This window comes from Notolepis coatsorum (genome assembly GCF_963971535.1).
Source record: "Notolepis coatsorum genome assembly, chromosome: 6".
NCBI classification, from domain to species: domain Eukaryota; kingdom Metazoa; phylum Chordata; class Actinopteri; order Aulopiformes; family Paralepididae; genus Notolepis; species Notolepis coatsorum.
The window spans coordinates 142,267,650-142,291,751 of NC_140170.1; the positions used below are offsets into that span (position 1 = coordinate 142,267,650).

The 24,102-nt window shown below is 41.9% G+C and overlaps 1 protein-coding gene across 1 annotated transcript; it reads left to right on the top strand.

The window, feature by feature from the left end:
* mon1a (MON1 secretory trafficking family member A) lies at window positions 1-23,435 on the top strand. The gene is made up of 6 exons (XM_084317614.1): window positions 1-135; window positions 928-1,079; window positions 10,493-10,879; window positions 11,291-12,056; window positions 16,082-16,229; window positions 20,095-23,435. The coding sequence occupies exons 2-6, from the start codon at window positions 950-952 to the stop codon at window positions 20,233-20,235; spliced, it is 1,572 nt and encodes a 523-aa protein (XP_084173740.1). The 5' UTR covers window positions 1-135; window positions 928-949; the 3' UTR covers window positions 20,236-23,435.
* The last annotated feature ends 667 nt before the right edge of the window (window positions 23,436-24,102 follow it).

Genomic DNA, 24,102 nt, shown 5'->3' on the forward strand with positions numbered 1-24,102 from the left:
GCTTCCGCAACTTGTAGCAGCGGGGCAGGGGTGACAAGAAGACAAAACTATTCTTCTTTTTGCTAGCAAGGGTGGTTAGCCGAAACCAGTGAGCCGTGGACCACAAAACCCAAATGCACAGTAACGGAATTAAAGGTAAATTCATCGAAAGAGTCATTAACAGCAGCCAACGTGTTATTTTTCGCTAGAAGGTAATGTTACAGAAGCTAGGTTAGTACGTAGGCTGACTGCTAAAGTTGGCTAGTTGCAGCAGAGGAGCCACACAAGTGCTGTGTCAGCTTTAATCAACTGTCAATGTATGATATATATGTGGCTGACTGGCTGTCAGAAGACGAGACGAGAACATCATGAGGTTCAACAACAACATAGGTTGTCCTCGTATATTTGTCATCAATTGACATTTATTCTTGATGCAATGTCAGATAAGTGCACACAGCTATCGAATAAGATGAGATAAGATATTCCTTTATTGATCCCCTTGGGGCAATTCGGCCGTAATAGCAGCATGGGGGAGGGAAGGTACAGGTATGGGCAGGGTAATAGACGAAAGACATAAATGTAGGCAATACAATTCAATCTGAATATAACAACGAAATAAACTTGAGTATACACAAGGTGCAGGTGAGGGTCTGTATCCTAACTGGCATGATATATGTCATACGTTATAGTCTGTGCAGGATTTGGTGTTAAGAGCCAGACACACTTTTAGTGGTCACACTGGTCAGACATTCCTAATAGTTCTCACCATTAGTTCTCCAGCTGCTGGTAGCAGTAATTCTGAATGTTTCTTTGGACCAATTGTAGATTCATGATGTACAGTTTTCCATTGCTACTGTCAATTGCATTTGTGTGTGCAACATAACTACCTTATTTATTATTATCTTGTTTAGGAAGCAAATGTTGACCTTCACCCCTGTTGTATTTCAGGTCCCTGCCCTGAGTAGCAGTGATGGCCGGAGACGTGCACAAGGCAGGTGCGATGTGGGAGGTCCATAACGGCAGCCTGGCTCCTCTGGACCACCTTCGCAACGAGAGGGCAGACAGCCCGACACCTGGTCTGGTGGAGGGGACAGAACCAGGTGAGACTGATGCCATGGGCGGCAACATGTCAGTGACCAGCTTACCACTGGAACCCCTGTTATGCAGAAACATGCTCTGGGCGACCATGGCATTGTGAATAACCTGAAGGATTCATTCACACACACGAAGGCTAGCCCAGTATAACACTATGCCAAAGAGGCTCTATATAGACCCTGACTATACCTTGAGAGGGTTAAGTGAAATATTGTTTAACCATATCCCCTGGGAACTAAGGTCATTTGGGAGAGTGAAATGTGTTGCGATTCTGAGCTAAAGCTTATTAGAAATAGGACATGCGTTAAGACACTGAACCCCTAACTGCTCCTGATGAGCAGGTTGGCACATTGCATGGGTGAACTCTGCTGTTGGTGTGTGGGTGTGTGAATGAATGGGTGAATGTGAGGGCACAAGTTGTAAAGCGCTTTGGATACAAGCACTAGGTAATTGCAGTCCATTTTACATTAGGACTGATCAGAATACTTCGAAGCATCAATCATGCCATGGTAATTGATGCCAAAAGCACTATTCGAATGCTTTATCTTTTTTTGGGGTTTGTTTTTACCACTCAAAATCAGCATAAGAAAGAAGCTAGAATTTATAATCCAACAATCATTTTGAAAATCTGTTCTTCTCAGACCAGGAAACCTGTCAACCACATAGCTCTCATTTACCCGTTGCATTGAAACTTTACGTGCAGGAAGAATAAAGCTATGATCTTTATATAGCACTGATAATTATATATAATAGCTCTAGTTCACACATATCCACTGGTTCTACAAGGCTGTATGTAGCTTAGACTGCCAACAGTCTGTGATGCTGTTAGCCCAGGCAGGTGCTGCAGAACCAAGGCCCAGTAAAGGCTACTTGGGTGCTTAAGCCTTTCTATCTTAATTAAGAACACGGACATTGTAAAATGTCCGAAATGATACAATAGCACTTTACTGGATTAATTGTTTTGTACTCAACTGTTTAGCCTAGTGAACTTTTTAGCCTACTGAACCTGAAAGGCATCAGGTCAAGGAACCTTAGATATTATATAAGGATATTATTTGTAAACCCCACTGTTACAAACAAACACATTGTGTTTTTGATTTTACTAAGCAATATTTTGGCGGAAAAACTGAATGAATTGAATAGAGACAGTGATATCATCTGAATCGCCGGTGAGTCAGTAGGTTTTTATACTGGTTTAATGCTAAAAACAGGCACTAAAGCTACTATTGCTATAAGATTATCACGTCACACACTTTCACAAAATCTCGGCGGTGACACACACACACAGACCCTATAGCTGTTTATGCCATGCAAGACCACACAGGCCGCAAAGAAAAATGAAATGCGTTTTAGTCTGTTTTACACAGACCAATCTAGAGGAGCAGGCTGATGCATTCATGTCACAGTGAAGTTGTTCTCTCATCTCTCTCAGAACACACAGGTCTTGAAGTTGACTCTGATGGTAACTTTGGTTCCAATCAAGCATTGATTTAGCCATATCAATTTAAGCAATATTTTACATAGAGTCCTGAATAATTTAACTTGTAGGAAAATTACCATTAGACCATGTCTACCTTTTTTTGTTTACATTCATATTGCAGAGTGTGGGCCTTCACCATTGATCTAGTGTGCAGTGTGTTTTCACACTAGTGCTAGTTTCAGACCTCACTTGTCCGATAAGTATTTTAAACGTCATGAATGCCTTCTCTTATCTACTGTGTGATGTCTCTCGAGTGGTGAGCGACCGCGTGCTCCGTTCGGGAATATCGCAGTAACAACACATGACCTGGAACAACCGTGCTGTGTGTCATACTGAAACCATGTCGGGTCAAGAGGTTATGTCTGGAGAGAAACAGACCCAGCCCAGTGAGACAGCTCATTTTATTTTCATCCTTTTTAGGCCATGATCAGATTAGACCTCTTCTTTTTTTCCTCATCAAAAGCTAGAAATGCAATTGTGAGCGTCACTACTGCTCATAGGACAAGAGCGCAAGAAGTAATGAATCATTCTCACTGCTAAGCAACGCAAAGTTTTGACAAGAGGATGACATGAGATGCGGCTAAAGTTGAGACATGTTCACCTTGGGAGTTTTCCACCAAAAAGTGCCACCTCAAAAACACAAGGCGTTTTGTTAGGAGGAGACGCTTGTCTGCCGCAATCAAACCATTGAAAACAATTGGTAAAAAAGGTGTCTTATGACCTATGTGATCCCAGCCATGGGTGCAAAGAACTTCATAGAGGGGTGGCCAACCCGTGGCTCGCGAGCTGCATGTGGCTCTTTGCCCGTCAATATGTGGCTCTTCCATTCATACAATCTTTATTTTTATTTTATTTTTTATTATAATGTTTTCTTTATTAAATTTTTTAATTTTTTTTATTTATGTCACTCATTCCATAAGGACGTAGAATAAACATTTACAGATATTTTTTTAATGGTTTAAATGCATGTTCTTGGTATATGAATCTAGGGACATAGGATCTCAGGGAATGTATTCCCAGTGTCGAAATATTGTGTCTGTTACTAGGCTTGAGTAAATTGTAATGAACCAAAGGAGAATATCAATTCTATTACAACTTTTTTTTAATTTGACTGAATAACACCATGCTAAAATTTACCAGACCTGAAAATTTTAAGCAAATGAATAAAGGGAAGATGATTAAACAGAAGGTTTTGTAGATACAGTACTGAATTCTACCATCTTTTTTATAATGTACATTTCTCCACCATTTTTCATCATATTGCAACACCGCTTTTTGCTAGACGTTCACAGAAAGGTAGATAAACTAACTGCGTTCTGTTTTATGTCAATAACGTTCAGGTTTGTGGGAGATAATCCCCAAAAATAAGAGAAATAAAAAAGTAAATCCAGAAGTCAGATGATTGACAGGGGCTGGCGTGAGCTGGGTAGGGTAGTTTTTCGAAATTCGAAAGCCCCGAGTCTCTTCCTTCAAAAGACTACACTCACTTTTGGCTGCTCCACTTCCTCCTGTGCCGGTTTCCGACTCAATGACATGAGATTTCTATAATCTTATATTTCACTAATAACTTTTAAAATCATTGGTAAACAAACGTAATGCTGAAAATATACACTTTTACTGTATATCTCGGGCTTAAGAGGTTAACCCTGTGAGGCCCAAATTAAAAAGACATTAGCAACTTCAGAGGCCAGAGGGTGGGACATATACACACATTTACTATCCAATAGCATTGTGAGGCTGAACAACAGGACCAATTGACTATACATGTGCTTAACATTTTTTAAATAAACATTTACAGACTTATTTTTTAAATGGCTAAAAGTGATTTTGTAATTTTGCAAGCGTGGGTCTCACAGGGTACTTTTAACCCTGTGAAGCCCAAATAAAAAAGACATTAGCAACTTCAGAGGCCAGAGGGTGAGACCTATAAACACATGTAGGGTGCTGTGACTGAAAAAAGGTTGAGAAACGCTGGTATATGGTGTGGCTCTTTGTGGTACCACAGTCATTTCTGTGGCTTTTAGTCTCTGACTGGTTGGCCACCCCTGTCATAGATGGGCAATGTCACTCACACAATATGATTCTGCCCCTAGTGGTGGCTCACAGATATGGCATTTTGTGTAAGATGATGATCTATGTCGTAATGAATGCTGCATCTATGACACAGTGTTTTAAATCTGGAAACACTTTTCTCAGTCAACACAATTTTGTCAAGTGCTTTACAACTTATGCCTCACATTCACTCACGCATTAAAGGTGGAGGCAACCATGCAAGGTGCCAACCTGCTTATCGGGAGCAGTTAGTGGTTTGTGTCTTTCTCAAGGACACTTCGACACGCTGCAGGGAGGAGCTGGAATCAAACTGAGAACCTTCTGATTACCAGACGACCGTTCTACCTCCTGAGCCACTGTCAGGAGATAGAAACAGTGTGAGATCAGAAACGGTTGAGGGAATATCATCTGAAAATGACAGTTTTGGTTTGATATCAGTGGTAATCTCAACCTTTTGTTATAATGACCTCTAAAAACAAAGGGATGTCTACTCATTACTGCTCGGCTTCTTCAGGTGAGAAGGGTGAACAGAAGGGTGAACAGAAGGGTGAACTATGGCAACAGTTGATAATTAAAATGTCCCCTTTTTCAGTCTGTTTCACTTAACACATTGTCCGCCTTGCATTGTACCCATCCTTGGGCCCAGTCTGCCAGTGCTGTAACCCTATGGAGATGTTTACCTTCTTTGCAGGGCTATAACTTTTTAAATATTATAGCTATATCGACATTACTATTAGGGATGCCCCGATCGATCGGCCACCGATCGCTATCGGCCGATAATCAGTATAAATATGCGATCGGGGAATTCCGATAATTAGTCATATTCGCCGATCGCGGAAACTGATCAAGTGGATATCTTGATTCTAATTATATAATATATATATTTTATATAAAAAAAAAAAAAAAAACTTTTATATAAAATAATTTTTAATTTCTTTTTAATCAAAAACGATCGGTATCGGATCGGTATCGGCTATGGCTCACGACGATCGGTGATCGGTATCGGTGGCAAAAAACGTGATCGGGGCATCCCTAATTACTATGGCCCATTCAACATCGGGTATCTATCGTTTCGGATGTGGGAACGTTATATTCTTTCATTCATACATTGTCGTGTTAATACCGTCGTGAAGTATGTTTTTAAGGTTTTCTGCAGTAATTCCTAAAACGCGAGTTTTAGGCCCTGACACATATGATAGATTATCGATTGGCGTTTCTTTCCTATACAAGCTATATAAAAAAATTCAAATGTATATGATCGGTATACATTATGCTTCATCATGCGTGAAGGAAAGGGGGGGGCGGGTTGTTTATAATTCCTTGATCGTCAGTAGCGTATTTTTTTTACTATGGGTTGATACGTTGATCAGATGGATTGCCGTGAAATAAATAAACAATCGGGCTGAAAATAACGTTAGATTCCTCTTACCGTTCGCCGATGAGACTGGAGGAAAAATATTCCAATTATTTGACATCGATCTGCTAGATAATAATAATAATTCATTTAATTTATATAGCGCTTCTCAATGACCCGAAGTCGCTGACAATAGTCGGGAGCAAAGTAAAAACAAAGAAACAAAAACAAAGAAACAAAAACAAAGAAACAACAAAGAAACTAAAACAAAAGGAACATGAGACCATGGGGGGAACAGGGAAGACAGCATGATAGGTTGATAGCACAAAAAGACAGGAGACAGACATCAATCAGGTTGGAGGGGGGGGCGGGGGGGTTATGGGTGGGGGGGGTTGAAGGCAAGGGAGAACAGGTGGGTTTTGAGTAGGGCTGGGCGATATGGCCTAAATATGATATCACGATATTTTCTGACCTTTCGGCGATACACGATACGCATCACGATGTTTTTCTTTTTTTCCCCAAACAATTCATTATGAGGCTTACCAAGACAGTATTTGAGTTTGCAAGCTAACATTAAAGACAAAATAAAATACCCATGCATTTAGCATTTTTATATTATATATTAGATTTAGATTATTGGATTATTAGATTATATATTGCATATATTTAGCAATGAGATATATGATTTAGATATGAAATATGATGAATTGAAAATGGGGGACCCTGATGTAAACAAGACGAAAGTCTTTCTCTGGTCTGCATCCTCCAGTCCACTGTTGACTGTTGTTGTATTGAGCTGTACTGTATTGTACCTATGCTGCAATCTGTTAATAACGTTTATATTCATTCAGTCGGCAAACAGAATAATTTTGATTGACAGTCGCGTCTGCCAATTACGTCACATCGCTTGCACCCGCCCTGCTGTTCTTAGCACCAATCGGCAAGCGCGTATTCATTTTGTACTTCCGCCATTGGAGAGCTCAATGAAAACAACAATGGCAGCGGTAGCTCGCCGCGGCCGACGTTTAGCTTTTAGCTCTGCAGAATGACTAAACGACTGGAGGCATAATGATTTTACTGCAACGGATGTTATAATAAAAGCCTTTCCATACATCTGTCTGATTGAAAACGTTATTAACAGACCGCAGAATGGGCACAACGGAGTCAGCACGGGCTGAGCATATGAACATTGAGAGACACAGAAACTGAACTATCCACACACAAGCACACACAAGCACATACACGACACGCACGCTGAGCACGCTCACACACTAGCAGCCACTTTAACACTCATGCCGCACACACGCACACTTATGGCCAGAGGAAAGGCCACTTTGAATTAGTATAGCATCAGGAACAGTGTGTTGCACTACTAAGGCTACCTAGCATGTCCTATATGCTCTGTAAGTGCTATGTGCAGATACCGAGATGGCACACCATGTACCTGTTTATTGCACTGTTGTTTTTATTGGATTCTATTATATGTTGTACCACTGTATTTTTATTGGATTCTATTATATGTTGTACCACTGTATTGCACATCGTCGCGGGCAAGACCAGCCGCATTTCATTGTATACCTGTATGCCGTGACAATTTAAACTCTTGACTTGACTTGACTTGACTGAGATATGAACGGCTAATGCTTGCTATATCTAGGTCGACCTCGGTCGTTGCTATGTAAATACGCTGATGTTATTGAAAGTGTAACTATATAACGTCAATGCCACAAAACGAATGCCTTTGTTATCATAAGTAGTAACTTTTGATGCAGTAGTGTGTGTGTGGGGCGGCGCTGTTCAAAAGTGTCAACGTGTGGACCAGATTGACGCAACACAAGCCTCTTGGGCAAAACATCACGATATCCACGATACGTTTAAAAAGTGTATCGTTAATGAACTGTACCCGATATTTATATAATATCGTCATATCGCCCAGCCCTAGTTTTGAGGCAAGCTTTGAAGGTGGAGAGTGTAGGGGAGTCTCTGATGGACTGAGGGAGGGAGTTCCAGAGTCGGGGTGCAGTGCGAGAGAAGGCCTGATCACCAACGTTTTTGAGTTTGGATGTCGGGACAGTGAGGGAGGCAGTGGAGGAGGACCGGAGGGAACGGGTGGGGCGGTAGGGAAGAAGGAGATCAGTCAGGTAGGGGGGGGGGGGGGCAGGCTGTGGAGGGCTCTGAAGGTGAGGAGTAGTGTTTTAAAGTTTATGCTGTGTTTGATCGGGAGCCAGTGGAGAGAGTGGAGGACAGGAGTGACGTGTTCACGGGACCGGGTGTTAGTGAGGAGGCGGGCGGCTGAGTTTTGGACCATTTGCAGTTTATGGAGGGAGCGGGAGGTGATGCCAGTGAGGAGGGAGTTGCAATAGTCCAGGCGGGAGGAGATGAAGGCGTGTATGAGGGATTCAGCAGCAGGGGGGGAGAGGCAGTGACGGATTTTAGATATTAGATTTTAGATCCATTTCCCGTTTGTATGACGCAATAAATGCCGAAATCATATTGATTATTGCGTTTAGAAAGCGATCCCAATGCACTCGATTGTGTCTCTTGATCCACGTTACAAGATATTACTACCGGAGGATTCTCCCAGAAGCACAGAGCGCCACTTCCGGTTTGGCTTGGAGTGTAACTCGCCCGACATCCACCAGGCGGCGGTATTGAGGCGTTGAATTATGAATGCCATGGCGAAAAAATGAAATATTGATCCCAAAAACAAGTTAACTCGTTTCTGGCGCACAACGCATGGCGGGCAATAATGATTAACGAGTATACTCGTTTTTGGCGCACAATGTGTTAAAGGTCCCATGCATTATAAATGGCCTTTTCCAGTGTTTAGCATTGTTTCCTAGCAATGGGGGATTATATCAATGTGGTCTGTGTCTCTAATTATCATATTGACTCATCAGTCTAGTCTTGAGTTCACGAGATCTTCCCTCACTCAACTAAGCCATTCTGATTTTATTGTTTTGCTGACGTGAACACTACTGGTGTAGTCACCGCCCACAATTCTCTCAACAGAGCAGTGAAATTACTTCCTCAAACAGAGGGTGCGACAGACGGCAGAGAACGAGCGAGCAAGAGAGGGAGAGAGAGAGATAGAGACGGAGAGAGAGAGAGACTAGAGCCATATGAAATCCGTTTTATTTTTTTCCAAATTCCATTAATTTTTTTTCCAAATTCCGTTTTTTCCGTTTTAATATTTCAGAATTCTGTATTTTGCTTTGTACGCTCATTTTACCATCAGAAATAGTGTCTAATAAGTGGGAATGAATAAATGTCCACAATTTAATAAGATATAACAGTCCATTTAATAGGGCCGTCTTAAATACTTTGAAGCTTCGAAGCTTCGTTCGATGGGCATGGGATTCGAATATGAAAATAAAATTTGATTATTTAAAAAAAAAAAAAAAAAAATTATATATATTTTTGCAAAATCAACTCTGCCTCTCTTTGTTAACTACAACAAGCAATGCTGTTTGTTATTTAAGATGAGGTCGGACTCGGCACTGACAGATTTGTGTTCATTGTGCTGCTTTTATAAAGCCTCAAATGACGGCTTACAATATTTCATGAAAGCAAAGTGTTTTGTTTGTCTAAGATTTTAAAAGGTTTAAACTTTACAGCACTGACAAAGTTGAACAAAGTGCTGTACAAGTCCCACAACATAAAAAAAAAAAAAAAAAAAATGTTTTTTTTTTTTATAGTGGATTCCATTTTTATTGCTCAATTCCGCGATTCCGTCCGCGATTCCGTGATCGCGGATTCCATATGGCTCTAAGAGAGAGGGAGAGAGGGAGGGAGGGAGAGATAGAGAGGGACCGCGGCGCAGGAGTATGTGTAAATGTGTGTGCGCCGCGGGGATGGGTCTTCTCCCCGCAGTCGGGAGCACTCCATATCATATTGTATATATATGTATAGGTATATATTGTCATTTGAAACAAGTTACCAATGCATTGTCCCGTGGGATTATGCCCCCCCGCGGCGAAATTAATTAGTATCCCCATCAATCTCTCTCTCTGTCTGCCAGTCACAGACTGTGTGGGTGACTGTCACTCAAAGCACTTATGGGCGGAGCCCAGCACAAACAGCATGAAATCCTGAGGTCGAAAAACTTTGCTTTTGAGTACTTGATAAAAAATATAAAACAATGCATTTTTTTAAAAGAAACTTTACAGATGTGTTCCATAGACTCACAGGAATTGTGTAAAGTTGCTTGTAGTAACTTATACACTGAGGTCTAAATAGATTATACTTTGTGATCCAATCATGTTATTTGCCATTGTGTTTTTTATTTGTCACGCATGCATCACACAAGTACAATGGCAGTGAAATGTTTCTGCTAGCCCCCATCAAATAAGGATAAAAGATAAAGGTAACTTTTCCATAAAAACCTCAATAAGCCTCAACATTAATAAAGAACTGTATAGACTAAATAAACTGAATAGAACTTGGCATAACTTCATAAATGAAGCCTGAAGAAACCTACAAAGGCTATTCCACTGATAGGATTATTTGAATCTGCCATCTCATCCCCACAGGCGCTGGCCAGGAACGTGCCATGTTTGTCAATGCCCAGTCCTTCGAGGACCTGACCGCGGAGGCAGAGGAGCCGTCCGAGACTGAGTCCGGAGGAAACTCGGAGCTAGGGGGGTCGGTAGACACGCTCGGAGAGATCCAGGGTCTGGTATTGGAGGACACCGCAGAGGAGGAGGAGTCACGGCCAGAGAGCAGGACCAAAGAGGAGGACGTGTCGAGCGAGGGATGGCGCAGCCACAGGAAACACGTGTTTGTACTGAGCGAGGCGGGCAAGCCCATCTACACACGCTACGGCACAGAGGAGGCGCTGTCCAGCACCATGGGGGTGATGATGGCCCTCGTCTCCTTCGTCGAGGCCGAGAAGAACATCATACGCTCCATTCATGCAGGTTGGATAATGATTACGGGCCTATGATCTGCATCACAGCCAGAGTAGAGCAATTGACCTACAGTATCTCAAACCTCGCTTTCTGTTCTTGATGGACAGTATGTTGGTGATTTAAAATAGAGAAGAAAAAAACCTGTTGCTTCCCAAGGATTGGGAGGGTCAGGGTTCGAGATAGGTCAATTGATTGTCAATTCTAGGGAAACGGAATGTCTTGTGGAGAGGAGTTAGCTTTGTTTCCAAAGATTTTACATTCACTACAGCTGAACTACAGCTGTTGACATAGTAACATCATAGTGTAATAGTGAATAGAATTCCAAATTATCCAGAAAATGTCACAAAGTTATGAAACATCCCATATCGTGATAAATGTCTAAAACAATGTCAACTCTTCTGACCCCCCCCCCCTTATCAGATGGATACAAAGTGGTGTTCCTGAGCAAGAGCCCCCTGGTGCTGGTGGGCGTGTCTCGTACCTGTCAGTCAGACAAAGAGCTACTACGTGAGCTGCATTACATCTACTATCAGATCGTCAGCCTGCTCACCCTCACGCAGCTCAACCACATCTTCCAGCACAAGCAGAACTACGACCTGCGCCGCCTGCTGGCCGGTTCAGAGCACCTCACCGACAACCTCTTGCGTCTGCTGGACCGGGACCCGGGCCTGCTCCTCAGTGCCGTCACCTGCCTCCCGCTGGCCAGCTCCGCTCGGGATGTGGTGTCATCCAGTCTCCAGGCCGCCAAGGCCAAGAACCTGGTCTTCTCCATCCTGCTGGCGGGAGACCGTCTGGTCACCCTGGTGAGGAAGAAGGACCAGTCCCTCCATCATATGGATTTGCACCTGGTCTTCAACCTGGTGGGCTCCACCTCATCCTTCAGAGAGGGCGAAGGCTGGACGCCCATCTGCCTGCCCAAGTTCACCACGGCCGGGTTCTTCCATGCTCACATCTCGTACCTGGAGCCGGCGTCGGAACTCTGCCTCATCCTTGTCTCCACCGACCGCGAGGACTTCTTTAACATGTCTGACTGCAAGCGCCGCTTCCTGGAGAGACTGACTAAGCGCAGTGCCTACCAGGCCCTGAAGGAGGCGCTGAAGTCTCCCAGCTACTCTGTGGACCAGGTCGGCATCCCAGAACTCAGGCACTTCCTGTACAAATCCAAGAGCTCAGGGCTATACACAAGGTGAGTATGGGCATTGTTACGATAGGATCATTTTAATTTTGTTTTACATTTAAAAAAAAAAAATCAGTTTGTTTCCAGAGTGGGTTTGCTCGTTTCAGTTTTGTTTTTATTGCTTTAAATTGTTTAGTTTAGCTTTTATTAGTTTCAGTATTCGTTTATACTATTAGTATATAGTTTTAATAAAATTCAAAAAAAAATCATTGTGATATGGGAGGTATATGTCAGAAGTTCAGAAGGTGTATTGTATGGGGCGCAGGGATGGGTACCTTTCACATTTGAAATGATACGGTACCGGTACCGTACAGGGGCGGATTTAGGATTGTAGGAGATCCGGGGCTTAGCCCAGATAGGTGCCTGCATAAGCGGGCACGGATTTTTTTTTAACTTTGACACCACAACCTTTAACTTACACCACCACCTTAAAGCAGACAAAAGGCACTAGAGAACACTTAAATTCACACCCTTTAATTAATGAAGCTAATAATAATAATAATAATAATAATAATAATAATAATAATAATAATAATAATAATAATTATAATAATACACTGTTTGTATAGCACCTTTCATACAAGAATTGCAGCTCAAAGTGCTTCACAGCAGTACAAAAAGACAGGCATAAAATGAGCACAACATTGGCAGATCAAGAGCAATGCATAAAGTGCAGACATAAAGCATAAAATAGATAGCAGTAAAATAGACAAAGTCAAGGTAAGACATAGAACATTAAATCACATCGTTTTTCATATTAGGATCTAAGATCCTAGGGTTAACTCGCCGAACGTTGAGCGCCAGGACCCCCGAAAACCAGAGTATAGTCGGGTTTTCATCGTTGTTTCTTTTATTCGATATTTCCATTCATAAAGACATGCCGGCAGCCTGTGTTATCACTGGGGATGGGTCTGAGATCTCAAAAGCTATGTTTCTAAGGTAGAGGAATTATGTTTTTGTCAACTTGTTGATTGTGATTTAAAGCTTAGGTCTGAGTCTACCATAACACCAAGACTTAACTCACTCAAATACAGTTAGCAGCTGGATAGACTACAGATGGAAATTAGCTTCTGCTAAATCTGGTGCAAACATATTTTCATGTAACAATGATTAATTGTCAAAAAAAAAAAAAAAAAGGATTATAATTTCTTTTTTTTTGAAAATAGATTCGGGGCTTTTCAGAAAACATTCGGGGCTTGAGCCCAAGTAGCCACCCCCTAGCCCCGCCCCTGGTACCGTATCATCGATACCGGTACCCAACGGTACCTTTTTTCGGTACTTTAGTCTCAAGAAATTTAATTTACCTACCTCAGTCGTGAAAAAAAATCCAAACTTCAAATAACTACAATTTCGACAGTTTTCGGCTTGCCATTGCTCCGACTGCTTTGTTGTTGAATCAAGTCAAATCCTAGGTAAGCATATATTGTGCGTGTGAACGTTGACATGAAAAGAAAAAAGGTAAAAAAAAAGTCAAAAAAGGGGAGCTCCAGTAGCTCACCGTGTACCTCGAGCGCTATTTCGGCGCCGGGGACAACCGTGCTCGTCACGGATCTGGGGTTAGCGAGTTCGATTCCCGGACTGCAGCCGTATCTTTCTCAGAGTGTCTTCCCCCCATCTGTACCCATTCAAACCTGTTTCTGTCGGTCATTCTTGACCAGAGAAAATGCGATAAACGCAAAAAAGAGCCAGCGGAATGGCCAAAGTTTAAAAGAAAAAAGAAAAAGGAAAAAAAATTTGTTTTTATTTTTATAATTTTTTTTAATTTGGTATCTCACTTGAATCGATACTCGGTAGTACCGACGTGTTTCGGTTCGGTACCTCAAAAGTACCGAATTCGGTACCCATCCCTAATGGGGCGGCTAGGTGGTGTAGTGGGCAAGGCTCTCGCCACCAACGCTGGAGACGTTGGGTTCGAGCCCAGCTCTCGGCGTTGCTACCAGCTTGGCTGGTCGTTCATACTAACACAATTTGGCAGTGTTAGGGGTGGGAAAGCTGGTGGGTGGGTCCTGGTCGTTGTAAACAGCGACTCCTACAGTTTGGTCGGGGCGCCTGCTCAGCGAGGAAAAGATCTAAGGGGGGTAGTGTGATCCTTCCACACGTTACACCCTCTCAGTGAGAGTCCGCGCTGCCAGGTGAAAAGAAGCGGTTGATTGGTTGTGTCGGAGGAAACATGTGATAGCCTCCACTCTCCCAGACCGACTGTAGGGGGTAGGTGCGCAGCGACCAGGAAGGGGATTGGGGATTGGCATAACGACTAACATTGGGATGGGAGAAAAACGGAGGAAAAAGGAGGGGGAAAAAGATCAAAAAGAAAAAAGAAAAAAAGGTGTATTGTATGATACACAGTTCACATCACTTTATAAAGGCAATGGACTCACAGTCATGTAGACATCCCAGTCTCAATAAACATTATGGGCGCGTTCACACCTACCCTGTTTGGTCCACTTTAAGTGGACCATGGTCCCTTTAGATCGATAGTCCGTTTGGTTTGTACAGGTGTGAACGCAAACCGAACTATAATGAGGACCAAACAACCGAACAATGGTCCTCTTGAAAAGTTGGGACTCGGTTCGTTTCAAAGTGGACCATGGTTATTAGTTTGCTGTTGGTGTGAACGCGATCGAACTTTATATAATACCTAATCTAGAGCAAATGAGTGACGGGTGCCTAGTGGCGGTGGTCGCGCGACCCAACTAAAATTAATGACAGGCGCGCGGACAGTCTCTCTCTTCCTCTCTCTCTCTTCTCTAGACTCGCAGTCTCTCTCTTCCTCTCTCTCTCTCTCTACTCTAGACTCGCGCCGCGCGCGGACCCCCCATCCAAATTCTAAACAACAGATTGGCTTTTCATAATATGTATGAATTATCTCTTACAATAATATCCATGGGACTTGACTTTTTGCAGTTGTTGTGTTTGTGTGTGTCACGAACACACACGCCAACTTTCTCCTGCGTGAGGAGGACATTCGCGGACATTCTCTCAGATAAAGAAAAAAAAAAGCTTACATACTTGTCTGCTTTTTGGGTCATTTCATAATAGCAGCGTGGACCAGCTCTGTAACAGCAACGCATCTCAAGCTGCTTCTATGTGCAGCTGTCTAAATACGGACTGCTAGTTGACAGCTTACGCAGGAGCCAGGAAGGAAAGATGACTCTCTCGCTCTCGCTCTCGCTCTCTCTCTCTCTCTCTCTAGTCGACTTGCGCCGTGCTCGTAATAGTATCTCTCTCATTACGCTGCCGGCAACTGTTTACGTTTGTGAGTGCTATAGTTGAATAGATGCGACAGCATGTCCTTTGTTTACAAATTAGATCCGCACCAAACAGGGTAGTGTGAACGCAGACCAAATCAAACAATGTATCATTTTCACATTTCGTCCACTATCCACCGGACTTTCAGGTGTGAACACGCCCTATGTCTGAATACCTCCTCATGCTTGCCATGGTGACAAATTTGACCAAATTGACAACGACTAAAACCAAAGACATTTTCTGTATATTTTACATTTAATTTTAATTTGTTTTGTAACTACGTTTGTAAATCGTTTCAGTTAGGCCTCATTTTCAATAAAAATGTCTAAAGTCTAGTTAACATTTTTTATTTCACTTAACTTTTTTCACACCTAATTCTTAGTTATTATTAACTATAATAACCTTGAAAGGGTCTTACGGTTCAACTGGAGGTATATATATATTTATCATCCATCCATTTTATCGTTCATTGGAAATGAATTATAAAAAAAGATGTCTGTAATATTTGAGGATTTAATTGAAAATGTATATTGTATCATGCTTGCCATCACCCTGCAATTCAAAATTGTGAACATTAGTTGGGTTATCTCTGACATATGATTATCCATACTGTACCTAAGCACATCTCATGATGTTATGTCGATATGAAAAAAAGCTCGTCCTGAATATTGTGACGTTTTGTTTTTCACATAATTACGAACCAAACCCTACTGTGGGGATACTATTGTAGTTTTCTACCATCTAGCTAATAACTATAATTCATCCTCCCATTCATCCCACTCCAGCCCTGAGCTGCCCACATTGTACCAGTCTGAAGAGGAGCAGGAGAGGATAATGGAGATGTACCAGGAGCTCCACAGCCGCCTGCACCACCCAACCAGACCGCTCCGATCCATCTACCGTTGTGGGGAAACGGAGAACCTGCTGGCTTGGGTGAGCCTGGTGGTCTGAGATATAAAGATGCTGGAACTGTGCTTTATCTATTCATGCTGTATAGGACTTAGGGGTACCGAACTCTGTACTTTTAAGGGTACTGACTGAACTACGTCGGTACTACCGAGTTCCGATCCACGTTCAATCAATCAGTGCCACATTTCGGTACCTTGAGCTGATAGATTAAGACTAGCCCGGTTAGAAAATAAACCGAATTCCAATGACGTGCAATTGTCATAGACACAAACCAGCACAAACCTTCAATGACGTGCAATTGTCATGTCATAATAGACACAGACCATTTTAGAAGCGATGACATCTAGCTATTCAGCCCTGTGTTCGACAGCCCTGTGACAACTCCTCTCGCGAGTCGTGCTGTTTCTATGTGCAGAGAAAACTCTTGAGCAACAGGTCCAACGCATCTAACATGCTTTGCATCTTTGTCATTCCTGTATGCCCACATGGTAAAAACCTTAACTAAAGTTAGCTGCTAACTAAGCTAAACTAACCCTGGAAACGCTCACAGTTTTTGCAGAGTTTCAATAGTGAGGTAAGGGAGGGGCTGAGCCCGTCTGTCTCTCTCTATATATGTTCAATGATTTTAAGTAGCCAAATGTTACACTATAAAACTAACTGGATAGTTGGTGATAATAAACATTTAACTTCATTAGCTGAAATATTCTAAAATATCTGCTAAATAATAGGGGTGGGACGATACATCGATCCAGATCGATATATCGATCTATTATCAATGATCCAATAGGATCGATGCAATGTAAAAAGATCGGTTCATATTGCGATACTCTTATTTTGAAAATCCCGTGGCGAGTCGTATCCGCCCAATTGAAACGCTGTGTAGACATTACAGCAGAGCAGGGCTACAGAGTGTGCCTATTTTGCGACCCGAAATAAGTCCCTGCTGTTTTTTTCCGCAACGGGTCAAATGCATCCAACATGCTTTGCATCCTCGCCATTCCTTTATGCCCATGTCGCGTTAAAGACCGAAATTAACGTTACGTTAGCGTAAGCTAACTAAGCTAACCTTGATCAGAGCCATGGAGAGAACAGCAGAGGCAGAGTGGGGACTGGGGAAGGGGGGGGGGGGGCATTCTCCCTGTGTGTGTGTGTGCGTTTGGAAAGACCAGATGAAGTCATAGGAGTATATTATATTGATAGTAAATTTACTGAGGATGGACAGATAATATTGATATTTAATGGGTGGGAGAGGAAGGGGTTTTAGGTTGTGTGTTGTGAGTTCCAAAACATCTAACTTAAAGTTTAAAGGTCCCATGTTTTGCTATTCCTTTAACTATTTGGGCAATGTTACACAATTCCTGTGAGTCTATGGAACACATCTGTAAGTTTCTTTTCTCCAAAAAAATCATTGTTTTGTATTTCTAATGAAGTACTCTAAAGCAGCATTTTTCCACTTCCAAGATTTCAAGCTGTTTTGGGCTGGGCTTCGCCCATACTCTCAAAGCGCTTTGAGTGACAGTCACCCACAGTCTGCACTGGCAGACAGAGAGAGACATAGAGAGATAGAGGGGGATACTAATTAGTTTCGCCACAGGGGGGCATACGCCACAGGACAATGCATTGGTAACTTGTTTCAAATGACAATATATACCCCTGTGAATATTATTGCACGGATCGGAATATGGGGGGGGGGGGGGGTGTAAAATGCTCCGTATCCCTCTCTCGTTCTCTCGCTCGCTCGTTCTCTGCTCTCTCTGTTGAGGAAGTGTCAGTATTTTCACTCGCTCTGTTGTTGAGAGCGAATTGTTGATTGTGGGCGGTGACTACAACCAGGGGCTGAGATATGCAGATCAGTGCCTTGTCAGCAAAACAGTCAAATCAGAATGGCTTAGTTCAGTGGGGGAGGATCTTGTCTCAACTGAATTGGAGCAATCCGCCAAAATGAGAATTAAAGACACAGACCCCATTGATACAAACCCCCATTGCTAGAAAACAATGCTAAACACTGGAAAAGGCTATTTATAAGACAGGGGACCTTTAAAGGAACACACCAACATTATGGGAAATCCGCTGATCATCTTCTCCAGAGTCAGACAAGAAGATATATACCAATTTCCTCTGTGCGTTCAGTATAAAGCTATCCGGCTACAAGCTAGCCTAGCTTAGCACAAATGAATGGAAGCGCATACGGACCACTAGCCTAGCTTAAAACTCTAGGAGAGCTGTACTGTATCTGCTTCCATTAATTTGTGCTAAGCTAGGCTAGCTTGCAGCTGGATAACCTTTGTAACTTTTAAGTTTTGAGAGGAAATTGGTATGTATCTTCTTGTCTGACTCTGGAGAAGCCTGTAAGCGTGTTCCTTTAATGATGTCACTGCAGCTTTATGAATGTCTGCCATTATATTTGCTGTATTTTGTATTTTGTGGCTATAAAAGCTTTTCTCTCTCTTTATTTATTTATATATATATATATATATATATATATATATATATATATATATATATATATATATATATATATATATATATATATATATATATATATATATAACAGACCTATATTCTGCTTCATGAAATTACATTTCTCAAATCTGCCAAAATCTCCATCTGCTGATCAAGCTTTTCAAGAATATTTGAATCTACCCCACATATATATGAATTCATAGAATCACAGTCCATAGCCCCTTTTTGATCTAAATTACCCTGAACTTTTAGTCCCAGGAACTATATTTCATGGTACTATATTGTTCCTTCAGCCCATTGTTGTCTGCGTTTCCACTGCAGTGTAAAGACCTGTGAAGATTAGGCAGATGATTCCGCTGACAAGTGAAAAAGGTCTCTAGGCATGTCAGTGTCTCACTAGAACATGGAAGGACAATTCTCTCTGATGAGATCTTCATGATCACAATTAAATGAATGAACAGATCAATGTCCCCTGCATACTCCTTTGCCATATATGGGTCCTCGCATTGAACAGGGATGTGCAACAGACCGCTCAATGCACTGGCAACTCACAGGAGTCCAGATGACTCATATTTCCAAACAGAGTTTATGGTAGATTGTTGATCTTCTCTGTGCCTTAGTTGCCTAGTAATAGGCAATAGCGATCTTTAAATAAATACTTTAAATACCTGCAAATACTTCACCTGCTTAGTTTATACAATCTTATTGTAAATAAGAGATTTGCTGGAAAAGATTATTGCTTTTGTGCATAGATCACTAGATGTATCAGCTTATAATACGCATTTCGCATTCACATTTCCTTGAGTCCAGATTACTTGTATTTCCAAACGGGGTTAATCTTCTCTGTGTCCGAGTTGCCTAGTAATAGGCAATAGCTATCTTTAAATACTTAACCTACAAACACTTCACCTACCTAGCTTATAAAATATTGTTATAGCTAATAGATTAGCTAGAAAAAAGTATTGCTTTTGTGCATAGATCACTTGATCTTTCAGTTTATAATAGGCATTTCACATTCGCATTTCCTGGTTGAAAGCAGATGACATTGGCGAAATGGACGTTTGTTAATTGTCTCGTTAAATACTTAACTAACAAACTCCGGACTGTTCTGACGGCACAATATTGATGTAACTAAAAGATTGCCTGTTGAAATGAAATGCTGCGAGTACTCGACCATTCAGAATGTTCAGTGCTGCAAGCACCACCCCCAAAGTTCCTGCACTTCGGAAAAGTCCTACCTCCACAGCAGGGATGTTTTGGTGGGTAAAATGATGTCTGCTGCTTAGACGCTGGTCCCTGCGGTGGAGACACACAGAGTCCCTCACAATGTCCCTAGTTCCGGGGGAAAGTTCCTGTGATCGAAAAAGGCGCTTGTGTTGTTAATTCCTCATCTCCCTTAACCCTTGTGTACCCTCTCTCCCCCCAGGTAACCAGTGGTTTTGAGCTCTACCTTTGCTTCAGTCCTCTGGGGACCAAGGCCATGGCTGTGTCTGCTGTCACCAAGCTGCTGAAGTGGATCAGAAAAGAGGAAGACCGCCTGTTCATTCTCAGTCCCCTCACGTACTGAGCCCTGAGCCGCTTTAAAGTCCCAATCCGAGACCCTAATGTAAACAAACGGATAGCCCCACCACTACCAAAAAAAACATTAAAAACAAATGGGAATGGAGACAATTTTTTCATTCGCTAGTTGATCGGCTGAGCTCTCGATAGCTCTGACTAACGTTAGAAAACGGGTAAATATCAGTTTTTAGATTGTATTTGAGGCTGTAAAAGGTTTGTTTACTTTTGGAATGTTTGTTGGGAGTGAAACAGACATACATTCTGATTTACAATGGGTTGAAAAGTTCCCAGAAGTTTATTTTCAGTACAAATCAAACTCTTCATACGTATGTGAATATATCACACATTCCTATGGTCAAAACATTTATTAAATTAATCCCAGATTGGGCTTTTAAAGGTAGAATGTTTTTGTTTGGGTCTGATGTGTGGATTGGAGTTTAGTAGGGATAGGGGAGGGCTTGCTATTGCTGACCACACCTCAGGCTCTGCCAAGAGAGATCTGGTGAAATTCACAGTATAATAAGTTACTAAACTCCAACACATCAGACCAAAACAAAAGTTTAAACAAAGTGCAATACCAAGCAGGGCTCTTTTGCCTAGAGGTCGCTGTTTGGACGGCATTACAGATTCTACCTTTAAAGCTTCACCCCTGACACCGTCTGGCCTATAAGATTTAATAAGGATTATAATTATATGGTCTGGCCAGGTACTAAATAGAGTATGTGGATGATGTAGTAGTACAGTATATAGCACTCAATGGGGCATCACTATGTGGGATTCCTTCCTATGCTATGCATTCCTCTCTTCTTTTCCAATGATCTAACGCACAGACTTGAGATTTAAGAGTTGAGATCAAAATAGATGATGCAATGGAAATAAATGTAAAATGTTTTAGCGTGCTACTTTTCTTTTTTTGTATAACTTTTAATTTTGGGTAGAGACGCATATCTGAAGTAGCATCATCAGTAGCAAGCACATACAAAGTAATAATAATGCTGGTATTTGAAATGCTGTTTCATGTTGCTTCAATCATTGTTTTCTTTTTTATTATTATTGTAGAGGGCCAATCACTGTATGGGGAACTCTTCCTGGAAATAATAAGGAATGCTGTCTTTGTTGTTTTAGTGCGACCGACCTGGTACTTAAAGGGATAGTTTGGATTTGTTTTTGACATAAAGTCATAGTCATTAGCTGAGACCCATGGTTTAAGTTCTGGTGGCGTTCCGAGTGAGCTGGGAAGCTTCAGATAGACGGCCAGCACACAGGGTCCGGAGACAAAAACCGCAACATGCAAATAAAGATTTTAACCATTCACAACAGAATACAACGTCCTCATTGTATTGACATGCTTGATTCTTCTCTCAAACTGAAACAATGTCTTGGAAAATGTTTTTGCTTGAAGAAGGCCAGTGTATTATTACACACTTGTATTCTGTTGCGGATGGTTACAACTTTTGTTTGCATGTGTGGTGGTGCGGCAAAAAACCTTTTTGTTACCGGTTGCCATGTGCTGCCTGTCTGAAGCTGTCCGGCCCGCTCGAAACACAGCCAGGACTTCGACCACAGGTCTCAGTAAGTCAGCTAATGGCAACAGCTAATGCCTTGCTATTGATGACACTACTGGTAAGTATTGCATACAACTTTATTGAGAAAAGAATACCAGAACTATCCCTTTAAAACCGGAAACTAGAACTGGAATTTTCTCAAGACCCTATATGTATTGAAACACATAGTGATTATACATGATAGTAATTATTAGGAGCCACTCAAGGTGTTTGCTGTATGGGAGGTTATCAAGATTTGGGTTATCCTCTTGTTAAACTACATTCCAGTCATTTAGCATTAATTCAGTTATTATAATAATATTCAGAATAATTTAATAGTCATCTCAGTTTGTCCAATGCGTGATGGACAACGTTCCATCTGATCTCGACTCATAGTCATAACACACTCCCAAGAGGAATGTGCCAATTCTGCTGTGACTTTGATTCATGTTGCACTTTCTTTTTTTTATAGGAGCGCTTGTTATTTGTTCTTGTTTTGTCTCTATGTCTTGGGCTTTTCTGGGGATCATAATGCAAGACTACTAACCTTTTAATGTATATCATTGTTTTCGCAAAGGATTGTCACTGCTAATTGAACCCTTGCACAGAAGAACCATATGAGCCTTTTTTGAAATTGTTTGCTTGTATTTGCTGTTTTAAAATCAATCTAAATCACTTGGGAGTGTGAAGGTGATGTATCACCAGAGAGCGTTTAACTATGAATGAACACAGCACTTAACAATTTTTTTTATCCACTTTTTCTCCTCTTTTTCTATTTTTCTCCCATCCCAATTTCGCTGTGCCAATTCTCCCCTCCCCTGTCTTGAACATTGCTCGCATATGCCCCCCACTGGCCGGTTGTAGGGAGGATGGAAGCCTTGCATCACGTGTCCCCTCCGATACACGAGGAGGCAGCCTGTCACATCTTTTCACCGGCCAGCGCGGACTCTCATTGGCGAGGTGTAACGTGTGGGAGGCTCACACTACCCCCGCCATTTCCTGTCTCTGCTGTAGGAGTCGCTGTCCACAACGTCCAGATTACAACCCATCGACTTCCACCCGCTAACACTGCCAATTGAGTTAGTATGACGGCCGGCCCAAGCCGGAGGCAACACCGACAGCCGGATTCGAACCCGGTGTCTCTTGCGTTGGTGACAAGCACAATGTCCGCTGCGCCACCCAGCCACCTATCACTTAACCATCTTGAGATAAAGTACTCGACCTCTATTGTCTTTAACTATGAATGAACACAACACTCAAACTTACCATATTTAGATAATAAAGTTAGAAAACCTTTTTCCTCTGAAAACTTAAACAGAATTATATGGTTCTTCATCTGAGGTACTCAATTAAATTGTTTCTTAAAATGTTCATTATTCAGCTTTTTTGTCTTGGTATCTTGATAACACAGGGCGTCACATTGGGTGTGAATAAGTTGTTACTAATTGGTGGTGGTTTGTTTGTAGAATCCTCAAGTTGCACAACTTGCTGGAGGTCAATACTTAAAAAAGGCTGCACATTCCTTGCCTTAACTAATGGCTATCTAGTCCATAGTGCAACAAAATACTAGCAGGTTACAGTGATGTTGATTACTTAATGTCACACAATCCACCAGGATAAAACTATTCTGTCTAAATAACTATCTTTAAATAAATGGCTAATATAAAAAAAGGTTGCTTATTTGTGTATTGTCTGTTATTTCTACATAATGATTTTGTCTTGTGTGATAGAGATGCGTAGGCCTGTGTTTATTGTGGGTGCATTGGTGTTCATATAGACTGTTTAAACATGACTACAATAATATTCTAAAACCCAAACAATTTGACCGTACTACTAGAACCCACCTCACCCCTGCCCACTTTGACAACCTAGGATAGACGACAGAGTACAGCAACTTGCAATGGGCCTGGTCTACAAGATACACTACACGACCAAGGTACCCATGTACATGTCAAAATACTTCCTAAAGGTCAGTGAATACCACGACCACAACACCAGACGGAGCTCCACAAATCATGTTAAACCCAGATTCGGCTCAAACAAGGGACTAAACACGTTTCGCAATTATGCCACAACAATGTGGAACGCCCTACCCACAGCTGTAAAGGAACTACCCACTTTCAAAACCACTCTCAAAGAGCACCTACGAGAGACTGCAATTCGAAACTGGCCCCTGTAAATGTCCTAACGCAACCCCCTCCAATGTACAATAATTGTCCTATTAAACCAAATAATACACGAGAGAGACCCTCTTCTTGGGACCAAGTAAGGTTTCATCGATGATCCAATGTACAGTTACCCCCCCCACCCACCCCCAATGTACGTTCCCC